The following is a 17,443-nucleotide window of genomic DNA, read 5'->3' on the forward strand; positions in this document are numbered from 1 at the left end:
TTATAATCCAAATGGAAATCAGGCGCAGTCTTGAAAGAAAGACCATCCATTTTGCCCCGGTAACTCACGCTCAACCGGACACGAATTTGGCATATTTTCCTTGAAAAAGTGGACCTTTCAGTTTCCCCTGGCCTTTCCTCATGAACAGTTCTTCTCGAGTCCAGTTTCACTCCCGACCCGTCTGGTTCACACTTCACACCAAATCTTTAAACTTGGAAGCTGGCGCATGACTTTGTGAGTTCACGTACGTTCTCATTTCGATTTATATGCTAAATATGAAGAGATACATGATCGAAATGAGTAGTAGAGACATCATGATACTGATATTATTTTGTTCACATCATGCTACCTTTCCAAAAAGCGATATATGCAAACGTCGTGTTTTGGGTTTGGGTATGTGCCATTAAAAATTGATGCATTTGGCAATCAAGCCCACCTCTGGCCCTTTATTGAACTCAGTAACTAATATCAAAGAAATGACTATGTTAATTATACAGATTACCTCTGATTTAGACTTCAATTTAAATACATGATGAGCAAGCAGATGGATTGGATTTAGACCACACTGGTACAGAGATGCCTAACTCACGCAAACCAGAATCCAAAAGAGCACAAAGCAACAAAGCAAACTAGGATGGGACAAGAGAGGCGCTGGAAAATTGGTGCTCTGTACAAAATTACCCACAAAGAGGAGTTGCATCAGTCTACAAAAAGTATTTCATCCGATCATCTCTTCTCATTGCATTGTATACGGCTTGGACCTGGATAGTACAATAAAATGACAACAATTATGTTGGTCACATGTCAGTGGATTTTTTTAAAAAAATAAAGTCCCCTCTGGAGATATATTCAGTGAATCAGAATATCAGGCAATAAAACTGACTGTTAGTGCAATGAAGGGGAAGACCTGTTCACTAGAAATGACTTGAACAGGACCAATGTTTACAGACACATATTTGCCTCCTGATGATAATTTCTGCTTCACACGACCCTGTCATAATACATTTGGATGCATCATTTGCCAGGAATTCAACTTAGAACCTTAAAAAAAAAAATCTTAGCAAAAACATGATCATAAATTCAAACCTGTTGTTGATATAAAATAGGCAACAAAGTGTTAAAACCCCACAGATTGCAGTAAAATGTTGCAGCACTTTACCCCACTTTCTAAAGCAGGAATTTTATCACATTATCAATTTAAAGATAATCATCAACCTGAGTTTCCGAGAATGAATTTTGAGCCGAGAGGACAAAGATTAGAAGAACATGAAGAGAAAATCTGATTGATTGAAAATTACAGTAATGGAAAATATACGTCTTTGCCTGTATGGGAGGGCATGGAAGCAAAGAATATTATTTCGGCAGGGAACTAGTCTGTTATTTTCATCATCATACTAAGTTCTAGTGTTGTGCAATCTCAATTTGCCTAGCCTAGAACCATGCACTTGGCTGTCATGTTTTGTACCCTGAACTATTGGTCAAGTTTTTTCAATTCACATCGAGGGCCGACTAGGGTCATGTTCTTTATACCCTGAAATATTTGGTCAAGTTGTTTCAGTTCACAACTAGATAGACTAGGTCATGTTCCTTAAACCCTGTACTATTGGTCAAGTTTTTTCAGTTGACATCTAGAGCCGACAAGGGCTATGAGCTCAGGGAAAACCCTCCTACAACATTACGGCGACAAGGCCATCCATCTAACTGAAAGAAAGATTTGACAAAATAGTGAAACAGCTAGTTAGTCCTACACTTCATCCGCATTCCTTGCTCAACATAATTTCTAACACAAGTCATGCTGTTATACACCTTCCCATTACCACTTTTCAAGTTTAATCTTGCCAGAGGATACTCGGTGCAACACACCTTCACTTATTATCCAGCATTAGCTTAACACTGTAGTACTCTTTGTTTAGGTACAAGTGACAAGAAGCACCTCTAAATTACTATCCCCGATTCGCTTATATCAGTCTGCACATTCACATAATTAGGAAATAGACCCTAAAACAAATGGTTGATTGCCAATACATGTCTAGCCTCTATCAAACTACTCTACTGTACTAAAATAAAGTACAGAGATCAATATACTCAATCCAACACTTATATATTCTCAACCTTTAAACCAAAGTACAGCATATGATTCTAAAATTTATGACATGGGATCATGTCAAACACAAAAACTCTTGCATACGTACACATCATAACAACTCAACAATACTACGTCGATATATTGAATAACTATTGGCAGCTGGGAATAGGGTAAAATGTAGAATACCTCAGGAACAGGTTGTTGAAGTACGGATTCCACAGCAACAACCATAGCTTCTACAAAATCATCCCCTCCGGTTCCTATAGCTGTGAATCCTCTAACAGTTGGGTACGAATTTACCTTGCACCAAAGTTACCACCCAAAGTCTCATTGAACTTATAAATCAATGAATCATTACACAAATCCGTAATGCAAAACCAAAATAAGAAAATGGAATGAGTTTTAATACCTTCTGATCCAAGTCGAGCCATTCATTGGTGGAATCATCGGCCACCGTGCCTCCAATCACCACATTCGTCGTCTGCCCAACTCTGCCTTCAGTTCTAGACACCTCTACACCCAAGTTTTAACAGCCGGTTAAAAACAACAATTCACAGTAAAAATTTACCACAGCTGTTAGATTACAAAAAGGAAAACCTGAAATGGCTTTGAGAATGGCTTCTTGAGGTGGGCCCTGTTCGTCGTCGGGGAGAGCGGGTTGGTTTTCGTTGTGGGAGGAACTGAGGTGACGTGGTCTGGCGAAGCGGAAGTGTCGGGTCAGGCGGGGAGAGGAGAAGCCAGTTCGGGTTCCGAAGGAGGCGGAAACGGAGCTCCGAGTGAGATGAACGGGACGCCACGCTTCTATTAGCATAGCGGAACGCAAGGCTGTTCTGCAAGCCATTTGCTTTGATCGGAGAAGCTTGTTGGGGCTTTGTTTGTTCTCGACTTGTTCTTCGTCCTCCTGTAGCTCTCTGAATTTATTTCAGATATCCGCTATTTTTTTCTTTTCGCATAAATACAGAATTTATCACGTGGAGAAAGACCGCGCTGCCCCTTTCTACTAGTTCAGTAGTTCAGTGATTTTCGACACTACAAGGTCGATATAGTCTTTTTGAGTCCTTTCCGCAAATGACTCTGGACTCATTATTCACTTTCCACCTCAGTTGGTATTTACCGTTCAAAGAACATAATTTTCAAAAGTTTACTAGGGCAGAGCGCTCTGCCAGATCTCCGCCGCGGCCGAACCCTTCTATCTCCGGGGAGTCAGGGACGGTTTTTTGAGTAGCTCCCAGCAGCAATATGTAGGCATTATGCTCTGGTCACTTCAATTAGTTTGTTTTCTTCATCATTTAAAGACCTAAATCAAGGATCTAATATTAATAATATCCGACTATTAAAGTACAACGATGATATATGTTTTCGTAATATGTAGCAAAGATGTAAAAGTGTAAAATTATATCTCAAATAAAATTTAAGTTTTTAGCTAATTTAGCTATAAGTATCTCTAGTTCTATAACATTAAAAATGAAAAATATAGCGTAACATGCATTTTTAATTTCTTTATTTGTATTTGTAACTTTTCAGACTTCTAAATTTCGGAAGTATGTCCAATTTTAACGTTATATAACCACATTGTTCCAAATATTAGAGTGAATGAAGAAATTGTTAAGGAAAAAAATGTCCCAATCTTCGAAAGTCTTTATCTTCCGGTTTTCTACTTATTCTTCACGTTGGAAGAACTCCGACGCAATAGTATAATGTAAATAAAAACGTGAGGAAAAGAAAATGGGCGGGGTTCAGATTTGGCGGTAAAGCCCCATATTTACTTTGATCGGTGTTGAGTAAAACTGTAAAACAAACTCAGTGAAATAAAAATACCTGACCCAGAAAATAACCACTGGGAGGGACGGTAGCGCTTGCGACGCGAGTAACGTCCGCCACAAAACCCTACTAAAGCCGAAACCCCCTCCCTCCGATCACCTTTTTCCCGCTCGTTTCGTTTCGCCACTCTGAGTTAACTCAGGCGGCGACTCGTCCAAGATGTACGGATCCGACCTCCGGGACGGAGATTTAGAGCGAACGGCTTTCCGAAAAGCCGAGAAGAAGTACAAGCTCTATTACCAAGACACCTACAGAACCGCCAAGAAGTAATTATATTCTCTCTTCACCTTCCGATTCCGATTCCGATTCCGATTTGTTGAAACTAATCATGTGTGATTTTTGTGCATATTTATCAGGAAGAAGCAACCGAAGCCGGTGGATTTATCGGAGGTTCTGGATTTCAAGTCCATTCTGGAATCGTGTGATCAAAACTATGAGCTTCCACCTGGAATTGTTCCAGTCCGGTGCGGTCTGGACCGTCCGGTTTTCTCAATAGAGGATCGCTCAGGCATTAATTCTAACTTATAATGCATTTCAATTATTTTGCTACAAGCATTTGAAGCCGTTGCTGTATTGCATTTGTGGATTTTTGATCCAAATATGTATATACTAGCTGCTAGTGTTTTCGTAATCGTGTGTCACATGTTATGAGAAGCAATGCTAGTTTAATAATTAAGCTGGCTTGAAATGGCAGTAAATTTCAATGTCATTGGACAATTTATGCCCTTGGGGATAAAATTATTTTATGTTCAAGTTTAAGCTATTGGGATACTAAACTCTTCAGTGTACGTGATCTCTTTCTCGCTACCGGAATTTTTGAACATGGCATGTAGTTTAGAGTTTAGACATGTGAGGTTGTAAGTAAAGGGACGGAAATCAGGACTTGAGGGTCTCTTGTTCTAATGCTGTGATAGACTATATTAGTAAACAATGCACTAAAAAGTGTGCAACCTGCTACTTAGGGTGTCAGACCACAATCCAGTTGTACCCGTGGATAAAGGTTTTCAATGAGGAAAAGTTTTATAAGCAGTTTAAATTTGAAGCTTAGTGGCTAACTGGAGAAGCTGCAAGCAGGCTGTTCAGGGGTGCTGGAATAAATTCCTATACATGGAGGATTGATAAAATAGAGGATTGCCATATTAGTTAAGATTTCAAAGAGAAATAAATGTCCTTTACCTTGGTTATTCACCCCCATCTTTTCTAGTTCTCAAATTTTCATGAATTTGTTTGAGGGGAATGCATAATTTGTTTGAGGGGAATGCATGGACTTGTCTCAGTAAGTGTAATCTTCCTGAATTTGTTTTATTCTCTGGGGTGTATATATACTTCATTTGTTCTGAATTTGTTAATGTATATTACTTCATTTGTGCTGTGGCAGTGACAGATATGTTGTTTGGATCCTATCTAATTTTCATTTCTTGTATCACAATTGTCCTTTATCTCAGTTTATGAATGAACCATAATATTTAAATGTATGAAGAGCAGTATTTTGAGAAATCTTAAACGGTGTGAGCCAGCCTTTTTTTTTTTTTTATTCTTTTTTTTCCAACATACATTTTCTTTCGGAAACATGCAGGATTTTATTTCATTCCAGAAGCACTGACTATAGAACAACAATGCCAATGGATAAAGGAGAGTTTAACCAGCTTTCCACAACCTCCTAACAGAACAAATCACAATGCTTTTTATGGGCCTATAAATGATTTATTTATTGCAGCAAAGGAGAGAAAAATGTTAGTTGCAGAAGAGAATTCAAATTTTGAATGTAATCCATCTATCAGCGTTAAAGATGCTCAATCATGGAAGTTCTTTGAGGAACATGAAGCATTGTCAAAAGGAAACTCATGCAAATCAATCTCAGCTTCAGTTCTATTGCGGAAACTGCGTTGGAGCACCCTTGGCCTGCAATTTGACTGGTCCAAGGTACTTGTTGTCTCATTATCCAATTTATAATGCATATCAAACACTACCTGTAATAATGGCATGTAAATGATTTATGCTTGTTCAAGTGGTGTTCTATTAAATTGATCTTCTTATAAGCTGGAAGATCTTCTTTAACAAACGGAAACTAATGCTTAATTTCTTTTTTTTAAATCTCTCTAAAATGATAGTGTACTAAATGCACACTAGCTGGTGTCATAGCACGAATCTAACTAATTTTGTCTTCTTTACGTAGCGAAATTATGATATATCTCTCCCACATAAGAAGATCCCTGATACACTCTGTCAACTGGCTAAAAAGCTGGCAGCACCTGCAATGCCCTTAGGGGAAGATTTCAAGCCTGAAGCTGCAATTGTGAACTACTTTGGCTTAGGTATTAATGGGGAGAAATTGGCTTAAATTAGCAAATTGTGACCACTTACTCAAGTGTTCTTCCTTTTTAATTGGGAAACATATACAAGCTAGGCCTACGTTTTTCCTATATTTAAGTTATCTTCAATTTAACGTAGGCGATATGCTTGGGGGGCACTTGGATGACATGGAAGCTGATTGGAGTAAGCCTATTGTAAGCATGAGGTATCTCGCTATTCCATTTGATCTATGATCCTTGGTCATGGTTACTTGTCAAGAAAAAAAGAAAACAAAATTAGAAAAAAACACCATCTTTTAGTGATGATTTATCTATATTATTCTCAGTTTAGGCTGCAAAGCAATTTTCCTTCTGGGAGGAAAGCTTAAAGAGGATCCTCCATTAGCAATGTTCCTTCGAAGTGGTGATGTGGTACTCATGGCCGGAGAAGCTAGAGAATGCTTTCATGGTAAGTGCAGGTCATCAGCTATCGTGAAATGGACCTTGTTTGAAGTTCAAGTTATTACCTATCAATGAATGTGGAAACTGATACTTGATTAAGGCATCTGGTTACCATATGTGGGCTGCCTGGAATGCTTCTGTGCTTAGCCCACATTCATATATCATTGTGATAAATAGTACAGTTTGACTATTGCAATTGTAGAGCAAATATTGATAAATTATTTCCAGAGCCTACTTTCTTAATAAGAGGTCCACTGTGCTTTCTTGTTTTGCAGGCGTGCCTCGGATATTTACAGACAGTGAAAATGCTGACATTGTGCCTCTTGAGCAGCAGTTGTCACACGAGGATGATTCAAGTCTTTTAGAATACATCCAAACTTCAAGAATCAACATCAACATAAGACAAGTATTCTGAGAATACATCTTGTTTTTCCTCCAAATAGGAAAGTGGTTTTCAAACACAATGGCATGTCATTTTTCGGCAACACATAAGAACTAGTGCTCACAGCAAAGCCCTCAAAAGCATAGATGGAAGTAGCATTGACAGGAACATAACTAGTGTCAATCCTTGTTCGTGGAAATTTGATAGTAACTGGGGATTTAGTTTCTTGAAATATTCCTTTCAAAGTTTTGCAAGTGAACAACTCAATTTTGTAGTATTGCAAGTGAAGATCAAGCAAATGGGTACTTTCGTATCTGATGTATTACTTGCTGAAGTGTATCGCTTGTCTTGCTACAAGTCGGAGATTTTTCTGAGCTCGGTAGCTTATCTTTTCTAGTAATGCTCTTTACATAATGTAATGTGCAGATTATTGATTCTGAGTTTTGTTCGTTCCAAACACAGCACGAAGCTGCTATGCATACATTAGATTTTGCAGAAAGATAAACTAAAAAATGTCAAGTGGAAAAAACTTCAAGAAAACAAAAAATAGAATGTTGACAGTGGGATTTGAACCCACGCCCTTTCGGACCAAAACCTTAATCTGGCGCCTTAGACCAAATTTCTGGCAAGTTTGAGTGTTGGTTGGATGGTTATAGGATCGACTAGCTTCAGTGTTGTCGATGATTTTCACCCAGATCTAGGTTTGTCGTTCGTCATGTTCTTCGTGTTCTTCATTTTGACCACTGCGGGTGTGTTCACTACATCACTTTACTAGGTTAGATCTGACTAACTCTCTAACTTCTAGTCTTAGTTTGTTCGTGCTTGACTGCGACTTCGCTTGTTGCGGCGTAATGCCTAACGTAATTGTACTAATTGACAGCGATTCGGCGTCTTCATAAAGAGTTTGGTCATCCTCAACTTCGTCTGAATCTTGGACGATTGAATTAGAGGCGTACTACACAGATTTGTTGTGGCGTAGCAGAGGTAGTCCATTGCGCATTAGTAATCGTGCCACAGTATTTGTAGAAGTTTTAGATAACTGGAATGGTAGCGAGTCTTCAAGTCTAATGGAGTCGGACCGTGAAGAGGTTAGCGAGTGGAATCTGTATTACGCCGGGTTAAGATCTAGTTGCACATGAGCACACTACGAGCGCATCTGGAGCGTCAACCTCGAGTCAGGCGTTGAGTCCGGTGCATGTACGGCACTGGCTTGATGGCAGGGTCAAGTAGTCCGAAGTTCACGAGGCTAAAGCGGCGGATCTATCCGCAGTGGCCGGGTATTTTGCGGAGTTCAAGTTGTCAATTGTGGTCGTAGTGAGGACCATTAGGGCCGAGGAATATGGCACGATGTTATCGGTGGGGTGTGCACTGGTTAGTCATTCTGTGGTGCGGTTAGGGGTAGAGTTGTCAAAACCCAGAGTATTTAGGGTTAAAAGGGGGAAGTAGAACCTGGATCCCAATGACAGAATTTCCCACATAAACGAACAGATTGGAGAGATGAAGAAGAAGAAGAAGAAGATCTGCAAGCTACCAATTAATGGTAGAAATCACTTTCCTTCTCTGCTGAGTTTGGATTTATATCTCTATATAACTATTCAAACACACAACTGTCGAAAGAAACCGAATCCCCACACACCACGTAGAAGAAGAATCGTAGAGAAGAAGCTTGAAACTCACCATCTGGGTTATGCATCGCAAGCAAGAGGAAAGAAAAGAATTCTCTCCCCAGATGTCGTTGCAGCAAAATAAACTTGTAGTGCTTCAATGACCACACTGTCCTCTTTCTCAGTCCAACATCAACAAAAAGAAGGGGTAAAACAGGCATCCCGTGTGAACAGTAAAGGCGCTTCACTTTATTAATAGAGACTAGGCACGTTGTCCGGGCTCCGTTGTGGGGTTAATACCGCTGAAAATTTAATCAATTGAGCAAAATATAAAGATATAAGTTTGATCAGTAAAAATATAACATTGTAGTATTTATACAAATAGAGTTAGTGGTTCATTACATATCAGAGTAGCATCAACAACTTGGCATCTGAAATGCCTCCAATAAAATGCACATGCACAGTTGCTTCATCCTGCCTTGATTCATTCCAAACCGATAACAGAATGCACAAACCTACTATAGCCACAACCTAGTTAATTTGGGTGGTAGGAGTATCTATTTCATTATAAAATCTTTGCTTGGAGTTGGTAAATTAACCATGGCCATTAAAAAAAATTAGAGCTAAACGTGTACCTATTCCCGTCTTCTTCTAAGTTCTAAGGCCATGCATACTCCTGCCTAGTTAGTTTGGCCGCGCTTTGATGCGGCTTTGTAATCGCACTAAGCATTCTTTGTATATATATATCTAACTCTAAAATGACAACTACATCAGAAGCTCTTATAAATAAATTTTATAAGAGGTCAGTATATATATATATATATCAGAGACCACGAAAGCATGTATTATTATATTTTATTGATTATTACTAGATGACCATTACATTATAGAAGGTTTAATACAAGAGAATGAAAACTAAAGGTTACTGACTAAGAACTTATGCATGAATTAGAAAAGAACTATTACAATGAAGAACTTCTCGGATTGTCCAGAGAGGGAGAGAAGAGAGGAATTGGAAAATTTCGGGGTGCCTTCTGATGAGGGAAAGAGCCTCCTTATATAAGAAAACAAATATGCTTTTACTGTTGACTGTTCATGAATAGTGTTTTGCCGGGTGACTGTAGCTTCGGTGGAAAAGTTAATTGCTGGTCTTGACTTTGATTGAGCTTGAGTTATTGACTGGGTTTGAGACGTACCGTACTGCCTATAGTTATACGGGTCTTGGCTGTCTTGGTAGTCAGCCCATCTGGTTGGTTGACTTGGGGCTGCTTCACTGTGGGCTTCTGATGATGAGGAGCAATTATCTTCATTATCTTCGGCTTCTGAAAGATTAGTAGCCTGTTGTGATAGAGTGACTGCCTGTTGAATGAGTTTCTCAGCCATTTTCTGTAGCTCTGATGCTGTGGTGGAGGTTGATTTTGAAGATGTAGACTTTTTTGACTTATTTTTCTGACTGGAAGAGGATGTTGTTTGGGCCGTGCTGGGCTGGCCTGGGCTTATTGCAAATGGCTGGTGGGCCAAAATGACTTCTGTAGGGGATGATTTAATTGTGACCTGACCATGTGTTGACTGGAGATTGACCGGAGCTGTCTTAACTGTAACTTGACCAAGAGGATTGTCTGCAAATTCTTTTTCAAATTGGGTGAGAATTCTGTCGGTGTTGAACTTGTCTCACCATTTAACTAGATAATTTCTAGAAATACAAATTTCATTGTGAAAGTCGTAATTCCATTTTAAGATCCAAGGGATTTTGTATTTTGATATGAACATGAGTGTTGGCTCAAAGTTGTCTTCGCAAGTAGTATGGGGATCTGAAACTTCAAATTTTTTTACTGTTGATTGTAGGGCAGGAGGAAGAATATCATAAGAAGCACCATGGTACTCCTACCATTCTCTGAACCATAAGGGGAACTGGCGGATGAATTTACTGTCAAAATTAATAAACCAAGAGTGACTGAAATCTTGTTTTTGATAGAGGAAAATTTTATTCCAGGCATCAATATAATCATGATAGGTACATTCGCAGATTGAGTGTTTGGAAAAAGCATCAAAACCCAAATCAGATAATGGGATAACTTTTTTAATATAAAGGGAATGATACAAAATTTTCTTTGTTGGATCTTGATTTTCATAGATGGTTTTAATTGAAATTGACTCAGAAGCAGTGAGACAATTATGATAGAGAGATAATGGTTTACCAGGAGGATAATGGTTGATTGGGCCATAGAAAAGTTTTGTCATAGCAATTGGTGATTTTAACTGTATTAGGGACGGTTCAGCAAAGAAACAAAATTCTCTAGCCCTAAACTGATAAGGTGATGATTTTGGATGATGGACAAACGTCGGGGGAGGTGGAGTTGTCTAGAGTTTGAAAGGATCATAATCATTGACTAATGCTGACTGGTAATTGGGCCTAGGTTGACTGAAGGTAGTTCCTAGTGGACTGTATCTGTTTGTGACTGGCAGAAGAGTATGACCTGTATGAGGAACAAGACTAAGAGATGAGGATGACTTGGGGTTTTCATCTTTTATTTCATTTTTTACTGGTGATGGTCACTCAAGGTTTACTATTTCTTTTCCGGCCATGTGGAAGCCGGGAGAGTTGACCCGTCGCATGATGAACCCTGTAAAAATTTTCGGGTTAGAAAATCTGGGATATGATTATCACTCCCTTTTATGAATGCAATCTAAAAGTCAAAAATACTTAAAATTCCTTGCCATCTGGCAAAAATCTGTTTACTAGTAATATTTTGAACATATTTTTCTAAGACATCTTTCGCGCTCTTGCAATCAACTCTAATTAAGAATTTTTGATTTAATAAATCGTCTTGAAATTTACTGATACATAAGACGATAGATAAAATTTCTTTTTTTTATTGTACTGTAATTAGACTGGGCCGGGTTCCAAGCTCCAGAATGAAAACAGACAATTTGTTCGGGATGGGTATGAGAAATTCGTTGTTTAAGTATACCACCATATCTTATGTCTGAAGCGTCAGTTTCAACTATTTTAAAAGCATCTGGAAGAGGAATTCCTAAACAAGGTAATGTTTTAACATGACTCTTGATTTCCATGACTATAGATGTATGAGTAAGAGTCTAAGGAGGAGAATTTTTATTTAATCTGTCAAATAAGGGTTTGCATTTCTTTCGGAGGTTCTGATAAAAATCCGGTATGTAATTTAATGATCCAATAAATCTTTGTAATTGGGTCTTGTCTAGTATGACATCTGGAAATTTGTCTGCAAATTGGATAACTGAGTTAATGGGTTGGATCTGTAAATGGTGGATATTAAATCCTAGGAATCTGATGTTTGACTGAAATAGTTTTATTTTTGAAGTGGATACTACTAAACCATTGTTTTTTATAATAGAAAAGAATTGGTGAAGATGTTTCCAATGTTGATCAATAGACTGAGAGAAGATTAGGACATCATCGATGTACACAATTGAAAAGTGACTGTAAGGATTAAAAATGTCGTTCATAATATTTTGGAATTCACTAGGAGCATTCTTAAGACTAAATGGCATCACATTCCATTCATAATGGCCGAAAGGAGTAACAAATGCAGTTTTATATTTATCAGCTTCATTGATTTGGATTTGCCAAAAACCTGATTTCATGTCAAATTTACTATAAACTGCTGATTTATTTAGCATGTTGATTAAATCTCTTTTGTTGGGAATATGGTATCGGATCCATTCTAGGACTGTATTTAATGGTTTATAGTTGATGACTAAACGAGGAGTACCCCTTTCAAGCTCATCACTTTTTTGAACATAAAAGGCGGCACAAGACCAAGGAGATTTACTAGGTCAAATTATTCTTTTTCTGAGTAATTCATTAATTTCATTTTTGCAAAATTCCATGATTTCATGATTCATCTGTATTGGTCGAGCTTTGATAGGGATATTACTTTCGTTGAATTCTTTTATATATGGTAATGAAACGATATGTTTTTTCCTATGCCAAAATGTCGTAGGAAGATCAGAACACAGTTCTTTAATTATTTTTTCTTCAAAATTTTTAATTTTACTTTGAAGAGTGGTATCTTGAAGTTGGTTGTCAATTCTTTTAAAATTAATTTCTTCTTTGAGAAAACAATTTGTTTAGTTTTTGTCTGGATACGATTAATAGTTTTTGTAACTAAATTTTCTTGTAATGCCTTTAGAGTATGAATTTCAGTATTTGAAAGAAAATTAAATTTGACTGGTTCGTCAAAATGGTAAGTGACGATTCCATCATAATTAACAAGGAAATGGTAAATTAAGGTAATAAATGGTAGACCTAAGATGAGCCTATCAGTTAGGTTTTTTACTAGGACAAATTATGTTTTCTAACAAACTTTACTCTGGCAAATATGTGCTCTAGGGATTTCATATTTAATATTCATTTTTGAAAAATTTGGTGAATTGAGAGATTCCTTAGATTTTTCAAAATATTTTGAAGGTATTAAACCTTCTTTGATACAATTGAGGTCGGCTCCAGAATCTACAATGGCTATTGTTGTGAGTTCAAAATCTTTGATCCTGAGTTGGATAGTGGTATACCATTTTTTGAGTTGAATATGATTAATGACACTAAAAATATTTTGTTCATATACTTCTTCATCATTTGATATTTTATTTTCTTCATCTAATATTTCATTAACTGGAAGATTTTCTAGGTTAGAAATTACATCATTTATTTTAATAATGTTTAATTCTTGTTTGACATTTATATTATCGTCTATAAGCTTAAAATACGATTGTTGTAAAACATGAATTTCTATTTTAATGTTCTTAATTTCTTGTTGTAAATCGTGGATGGTAATTTATTTTTTACTTTTGTTAAACCTATCAAATGTTGAGGTAAGGCTGACTTTTAGTGAGGGAGTTTTACTAACATCTTCTTGGGTAATTAATTTTTTTAGTTTTTTGAGGTACTCAATTTTTAAGTCAGGATTATAAATTCTAGCAATTAAATAAATTAATAATTCTTAATGTTCTTCTTGTTTAGGGAGGACATTAATTGTTTTGCAACAAGCATTGTTGCAGCCAAAAGTGATTTTTTGGGAGGGGAAAGATCTTTCTTCTGATTCGGAAAAAGAGAGACCTGATAAAAATCTAATATCTTCACTTATGTCATTCTCTGAATCTGTATTTCTTAATTCTATACTTTAATTAGATTCTCTTTTTCAACTGGTGTAAGTGTTAATTGATTTATTTTAGTTTTAACTTGACATTCATTTGCAAAGTGACCGGTTTTATGACATTTAAAACATTTTGTTTTACTTTTATGAAAAGATTTTTTGTCTTTGAGTAAGATTTCCGGTTTTTTTCCAATTTTTCTTTGGTTTATTTTTTGAATAAAATTTGTTTGGTTCTAAATTTTCTCTTTTATGAAAACACGGTTTGTGACGACTAGACCTGGAATGATGAATAAATCTATTGGATGACTTTCTTCGTCTGAAGGGAGGTAATGATGGTAAACCATATTGTTCACAAAAAATTCCTAATTCATACTTGGCTATGTTCTTTTCTGATTTTAATTGAAAATTTAGTTTCATATCAATACACATTTTCATGCCTTCTTTCTGTATAACTATAATTATATTTCCATAGGTTAAAGAGTCATAATTAATCAATCTTGTTTCATTACTGAGGACTTGTCTAATTTTATGTGCAAAAAGTTTGGGAAGACCATTTATGAATTTTTCTTTCCAAAATGGTTGGTTACTATCATCTCGAAGCATTACTCTAGATATGAAAACATATTTGTTCCATTTAAAATCACTTAAGGTTGGACATTTTAAATTACTGAGTTGATCATGAATTCGAGAAGTGATATGACTCGGAGTACCTATAAAATGTTAAATGATTGTATAGAATAAGGTATTTATTGCATCTGAAACGCCCATATTACAACGTTCGTCAAAGATTGGGGTTCCATCCGGTTCACATTGTATTGCATGTTTAATATCAGACCTTGCATCAGGAGTGAGATGTTTTTCCCACCAAGAATGCAGCATTCTGGTAAACCCAGAGCATAAAATATCAATAATTTCGGGTTGTGTGAAGTTGTGATTTGTGATGTAACTATTTACTGCCATTGACATGTGATGTAGTTTATTTAATATTTCTTGTTCTGATAGATTATCAATGTTCTATTCATATATTTTGTCAGAAGAAACTGCAAATTGTATATTTGAATGAGTGTTTGGTTAGATATCTATTGGAAGTGGCATTTCAGTCCAATTTCTAGAATGTTGTTTCTTTGGTCGTATTATTCGATCAATATTCAAAGTGTGGAATGCCTTGTCTAATTGGGAAATTATGGTTGAATCGCTATCAGAAGTAGAATCAAGAGTGTGTTTCGTATTGATTACAGAGAATGTATTAGATGATCTTGGTTCATTTTTTAGATTTTTTTAACAAATTTTCTATTTTTTGAATTGAATTTGTAGGCGTGACAGTCGGTTTACTGTTGAAGTGAATTATGTGAGATTTTGTTTTAGGGTTAGGTAGAATGTGAACTTTAGATGTAACATGATCAAGTGTTGTTTCTATTTTGTCTAATTGTTCTCTAATAGTAACTAAGTAATTATTTGTGTAACTATTTTGTTCAATGATCTTTTTAGCATCTGGCTAAAGTTCTTTACCTTTCAGATCTTTAGAAGGATTTTTAAAAGGCGATGCTAAAACTGGGCTTGATTTGTGATTAAAAACTATCGTTTCTGAAGGAGGATGACTAGAAGAAATAATGTTAGTTTGAGTTGAATTAGGAACGACAGTTTGCCATTTTGTTTTTGTTAAAGTTTGAATGTTTTTATGTTCATTTAATTGGTCTAGGATATCAAGAAAGAATATTTTAGTTTTTGTTTTATGCATCAAGTCTTGCCAATCTTTAAATAACTGTTTTCTTTGATTTTCGAAAGGAAATTTCATCCTAAAGAGATTTCTCCTAAGGATGTTTTTATTAGCCTCCAAATGAGTATCTAATTTAGAATAATTGATTTTGAATGTTTGACTAAGCGTATTTATATGAGGATTTTCTGGAGGAACTACAATAAAATCTGAAGCTGTCGGGGATGTTGGAGAGTTTTGTCTGTCTTCAACAATTGTATTATTATGATTTTCAGTATCAATATAATTTGGGTAGCTGACTTGTTCATTTGTTCTTATACTGTTAATTCTTAAATTCTGAACTTGTTCTTCTAATTCTTTTATTCGAATTTCTCTGATGACACTATCGAGTTCTATGTCACGATCACTGCGAGATATTGAATCTTCAGTGGTTGAGCCAGCAAATGATTGCCCGGCAGTTGCAAAAGAATGCCCAGAGGAATTTTCCAATTTCTTGAATTCTTGGTGTTTTGCTAATTCTTGATTTTTGGAAGTTAATTCTTATGGTTCCATCGTTGTATTGACGAATAGAATCTAAATCAGAAAGATTACGTTGAGTATTTGTTGGTTGATATTCATTGGTAAGAGACCATTCAGCCGGGAGATGGACATCTGACCATCTGATAGTTTGCGGAACAGTGATGTTTGCATTATTTTGACTGCTTTGAATCAACAAGGTTTGGCTTTTAGGACTTCTATTAATGGCTTGAAAATTCATATTTGTGCCAGTAACTTTGTAATGGATTCAGTAGATTAAAGCAAGAGGTTGGGTTCCTTCAAGGATATTGTATCCTGAGGTCTTAATGTTTAAAGTTAAAGTCTTTAAAATATAAGGATCACTTAGGCTGATTGAAAAATCTGGGAAACAATTGAAGTGAACTGGTCCATTAAAAAGACTTGATTCGATTAAACCAAGGGTACTGTCAGTGAAGTTGGTAAAACTTGCGTCTCTTAAGCATAAGAGAATGTAGGCATTAAGACCAAGCCTTATTAAAGGCTTAATACCAATTTGAACTAAGCCGATATGAAGGAAATGGTGACCATCTTTCTGATGTTTTTTAATTGAATCTGGACTGAGAAGTTGGCAGGTTTCATGTTGTTTACTTAAGGCGTAAACTTGTTCTACTGATTTAATGTGATGTTCTCCTTTAAAAGCTGCAAGATTATATTTTTTCCTATAAATTTCATTGGTAGGTACTCTAGGTATGTTCTAATCATTAGGTTCAATATTATCATTTGACTGGTATTCGATCTAATCTTCATTAACAATGTCCGGGATCCTATTTAAGGAGAAACTATACTCTTGAGAGGAGACTAAATTGGATCTGAAAAGTCTGCTCATTGTGCTAGGTGAAATGGATCTGGTACTAGACTTAAAATGGTACAGAATTGACTTCAGAATACTTAGACCTAAGAGTAATACTCTTCTCTGCTCCGCTCATGCCTCACTCGGGACTTAGTGTTTGGACATGGAAAACTTACTGTTTGGTTGGAGAAGAAGGAAACCCATAAACCCAGTAAATAGAAGTAAATTCCTAAAGTTTTAAGAATATAAGCAGAAATACAAAGAAGTAGCACAATAAAAAGAGGATTTAAAGATTCAACTCAAGGACCACTCTAGGAGGCTAGGCCTTCCAATCGGGGATTGAGGAGTGTTAATAAATAGATCGACTTAGGATCCACACTTAGGAGGCAGAGCCTCCACCTGGGGACTAAGAAGTTAAAAAAGCAGAGATTAAATACTTACAACTCTTACGGCTCTGATACCAGAGACACGGAAGCATGTATTATATATATATATAGTCTCTATCCAGAGTGAAACTTCACTCTGAAATTACAGAGTGAAGTTTTAATTTCGGCACACTTTTCGGTCAATTGTTTTCACCATAAACGATTCAATATTTAGGTATGC

At 36.3% G+C, this 17,443-nt stretch overlaps 2 protein-coding genes across 2 annotated transcripts; one reads left to right on the forward strand and one right to left on the reverse strand.

Moving 5' to 3' along the window:
- Nucleotides 1–403: 403 nt before the first annotated feature.
- Nucleotides 404–3,012, reverse strand: LOC126791441 (uncharacterized). The gene is made up of 5 exons (XM_050517897.1): nt 2,684–3,012; nt 2,496–2,599; nt 2,273–2,386; nt 908–991; nt 404–761 (listed from the first exon to the last, which is right to left on the reverse strand). Exons 1-5 carry the CDS (start codon nt 2,925–2,927, stop codon nt 705–707), a joined length of 603 nt encoding a protein of 200 aa, XP_050373854.1. The 5' UTR covers nt 2,928–3,012; the 3' UTR covers nt 404–704.
- A 925-nt stretch (nt 3,013–3,937) lies between these two features.
- LOC126790903 (alpha-ketoglutarate-dependent dioxygenase alkB) lies at nt 3,938–7,479 on the forward strand. The gene is made up of 7 exons (XM_050517275.1): nt 3,938–4,173; nt 4,264–4,415; nt 5,484–5,830; nt 6,084–6,222; nt 6,359–6,425; nt 6,546–6,667; nt 6,936–7,479. Exons 1-7 carry the CDS (start codon nt 4,067–4,069, stop codon nt 7,073–7,075), a joined length of 1,074 nt encoding a protein of 357 aa, XP_050373232.1. The 5' UTR covers nt 3,938–4,066; the 3' UTR covers nt 7,076–7,479.
- Nucleotides 7,480–17,443: the final 9,964 nt, after the last annotated feature.

Source organism: Argentina anserina, chromosome 4 (genome assembly GCF_933775445.1).
Source record: "Argentina anserina chromosome 4, drPotAnse1.1, whole genome shotgun sequence".
NCBI lineage: Eukaryota > Viridiplantae > Streptophyta > Magnoliopsida > Rosales > Rosaceae > Argentina > Argentina anserina.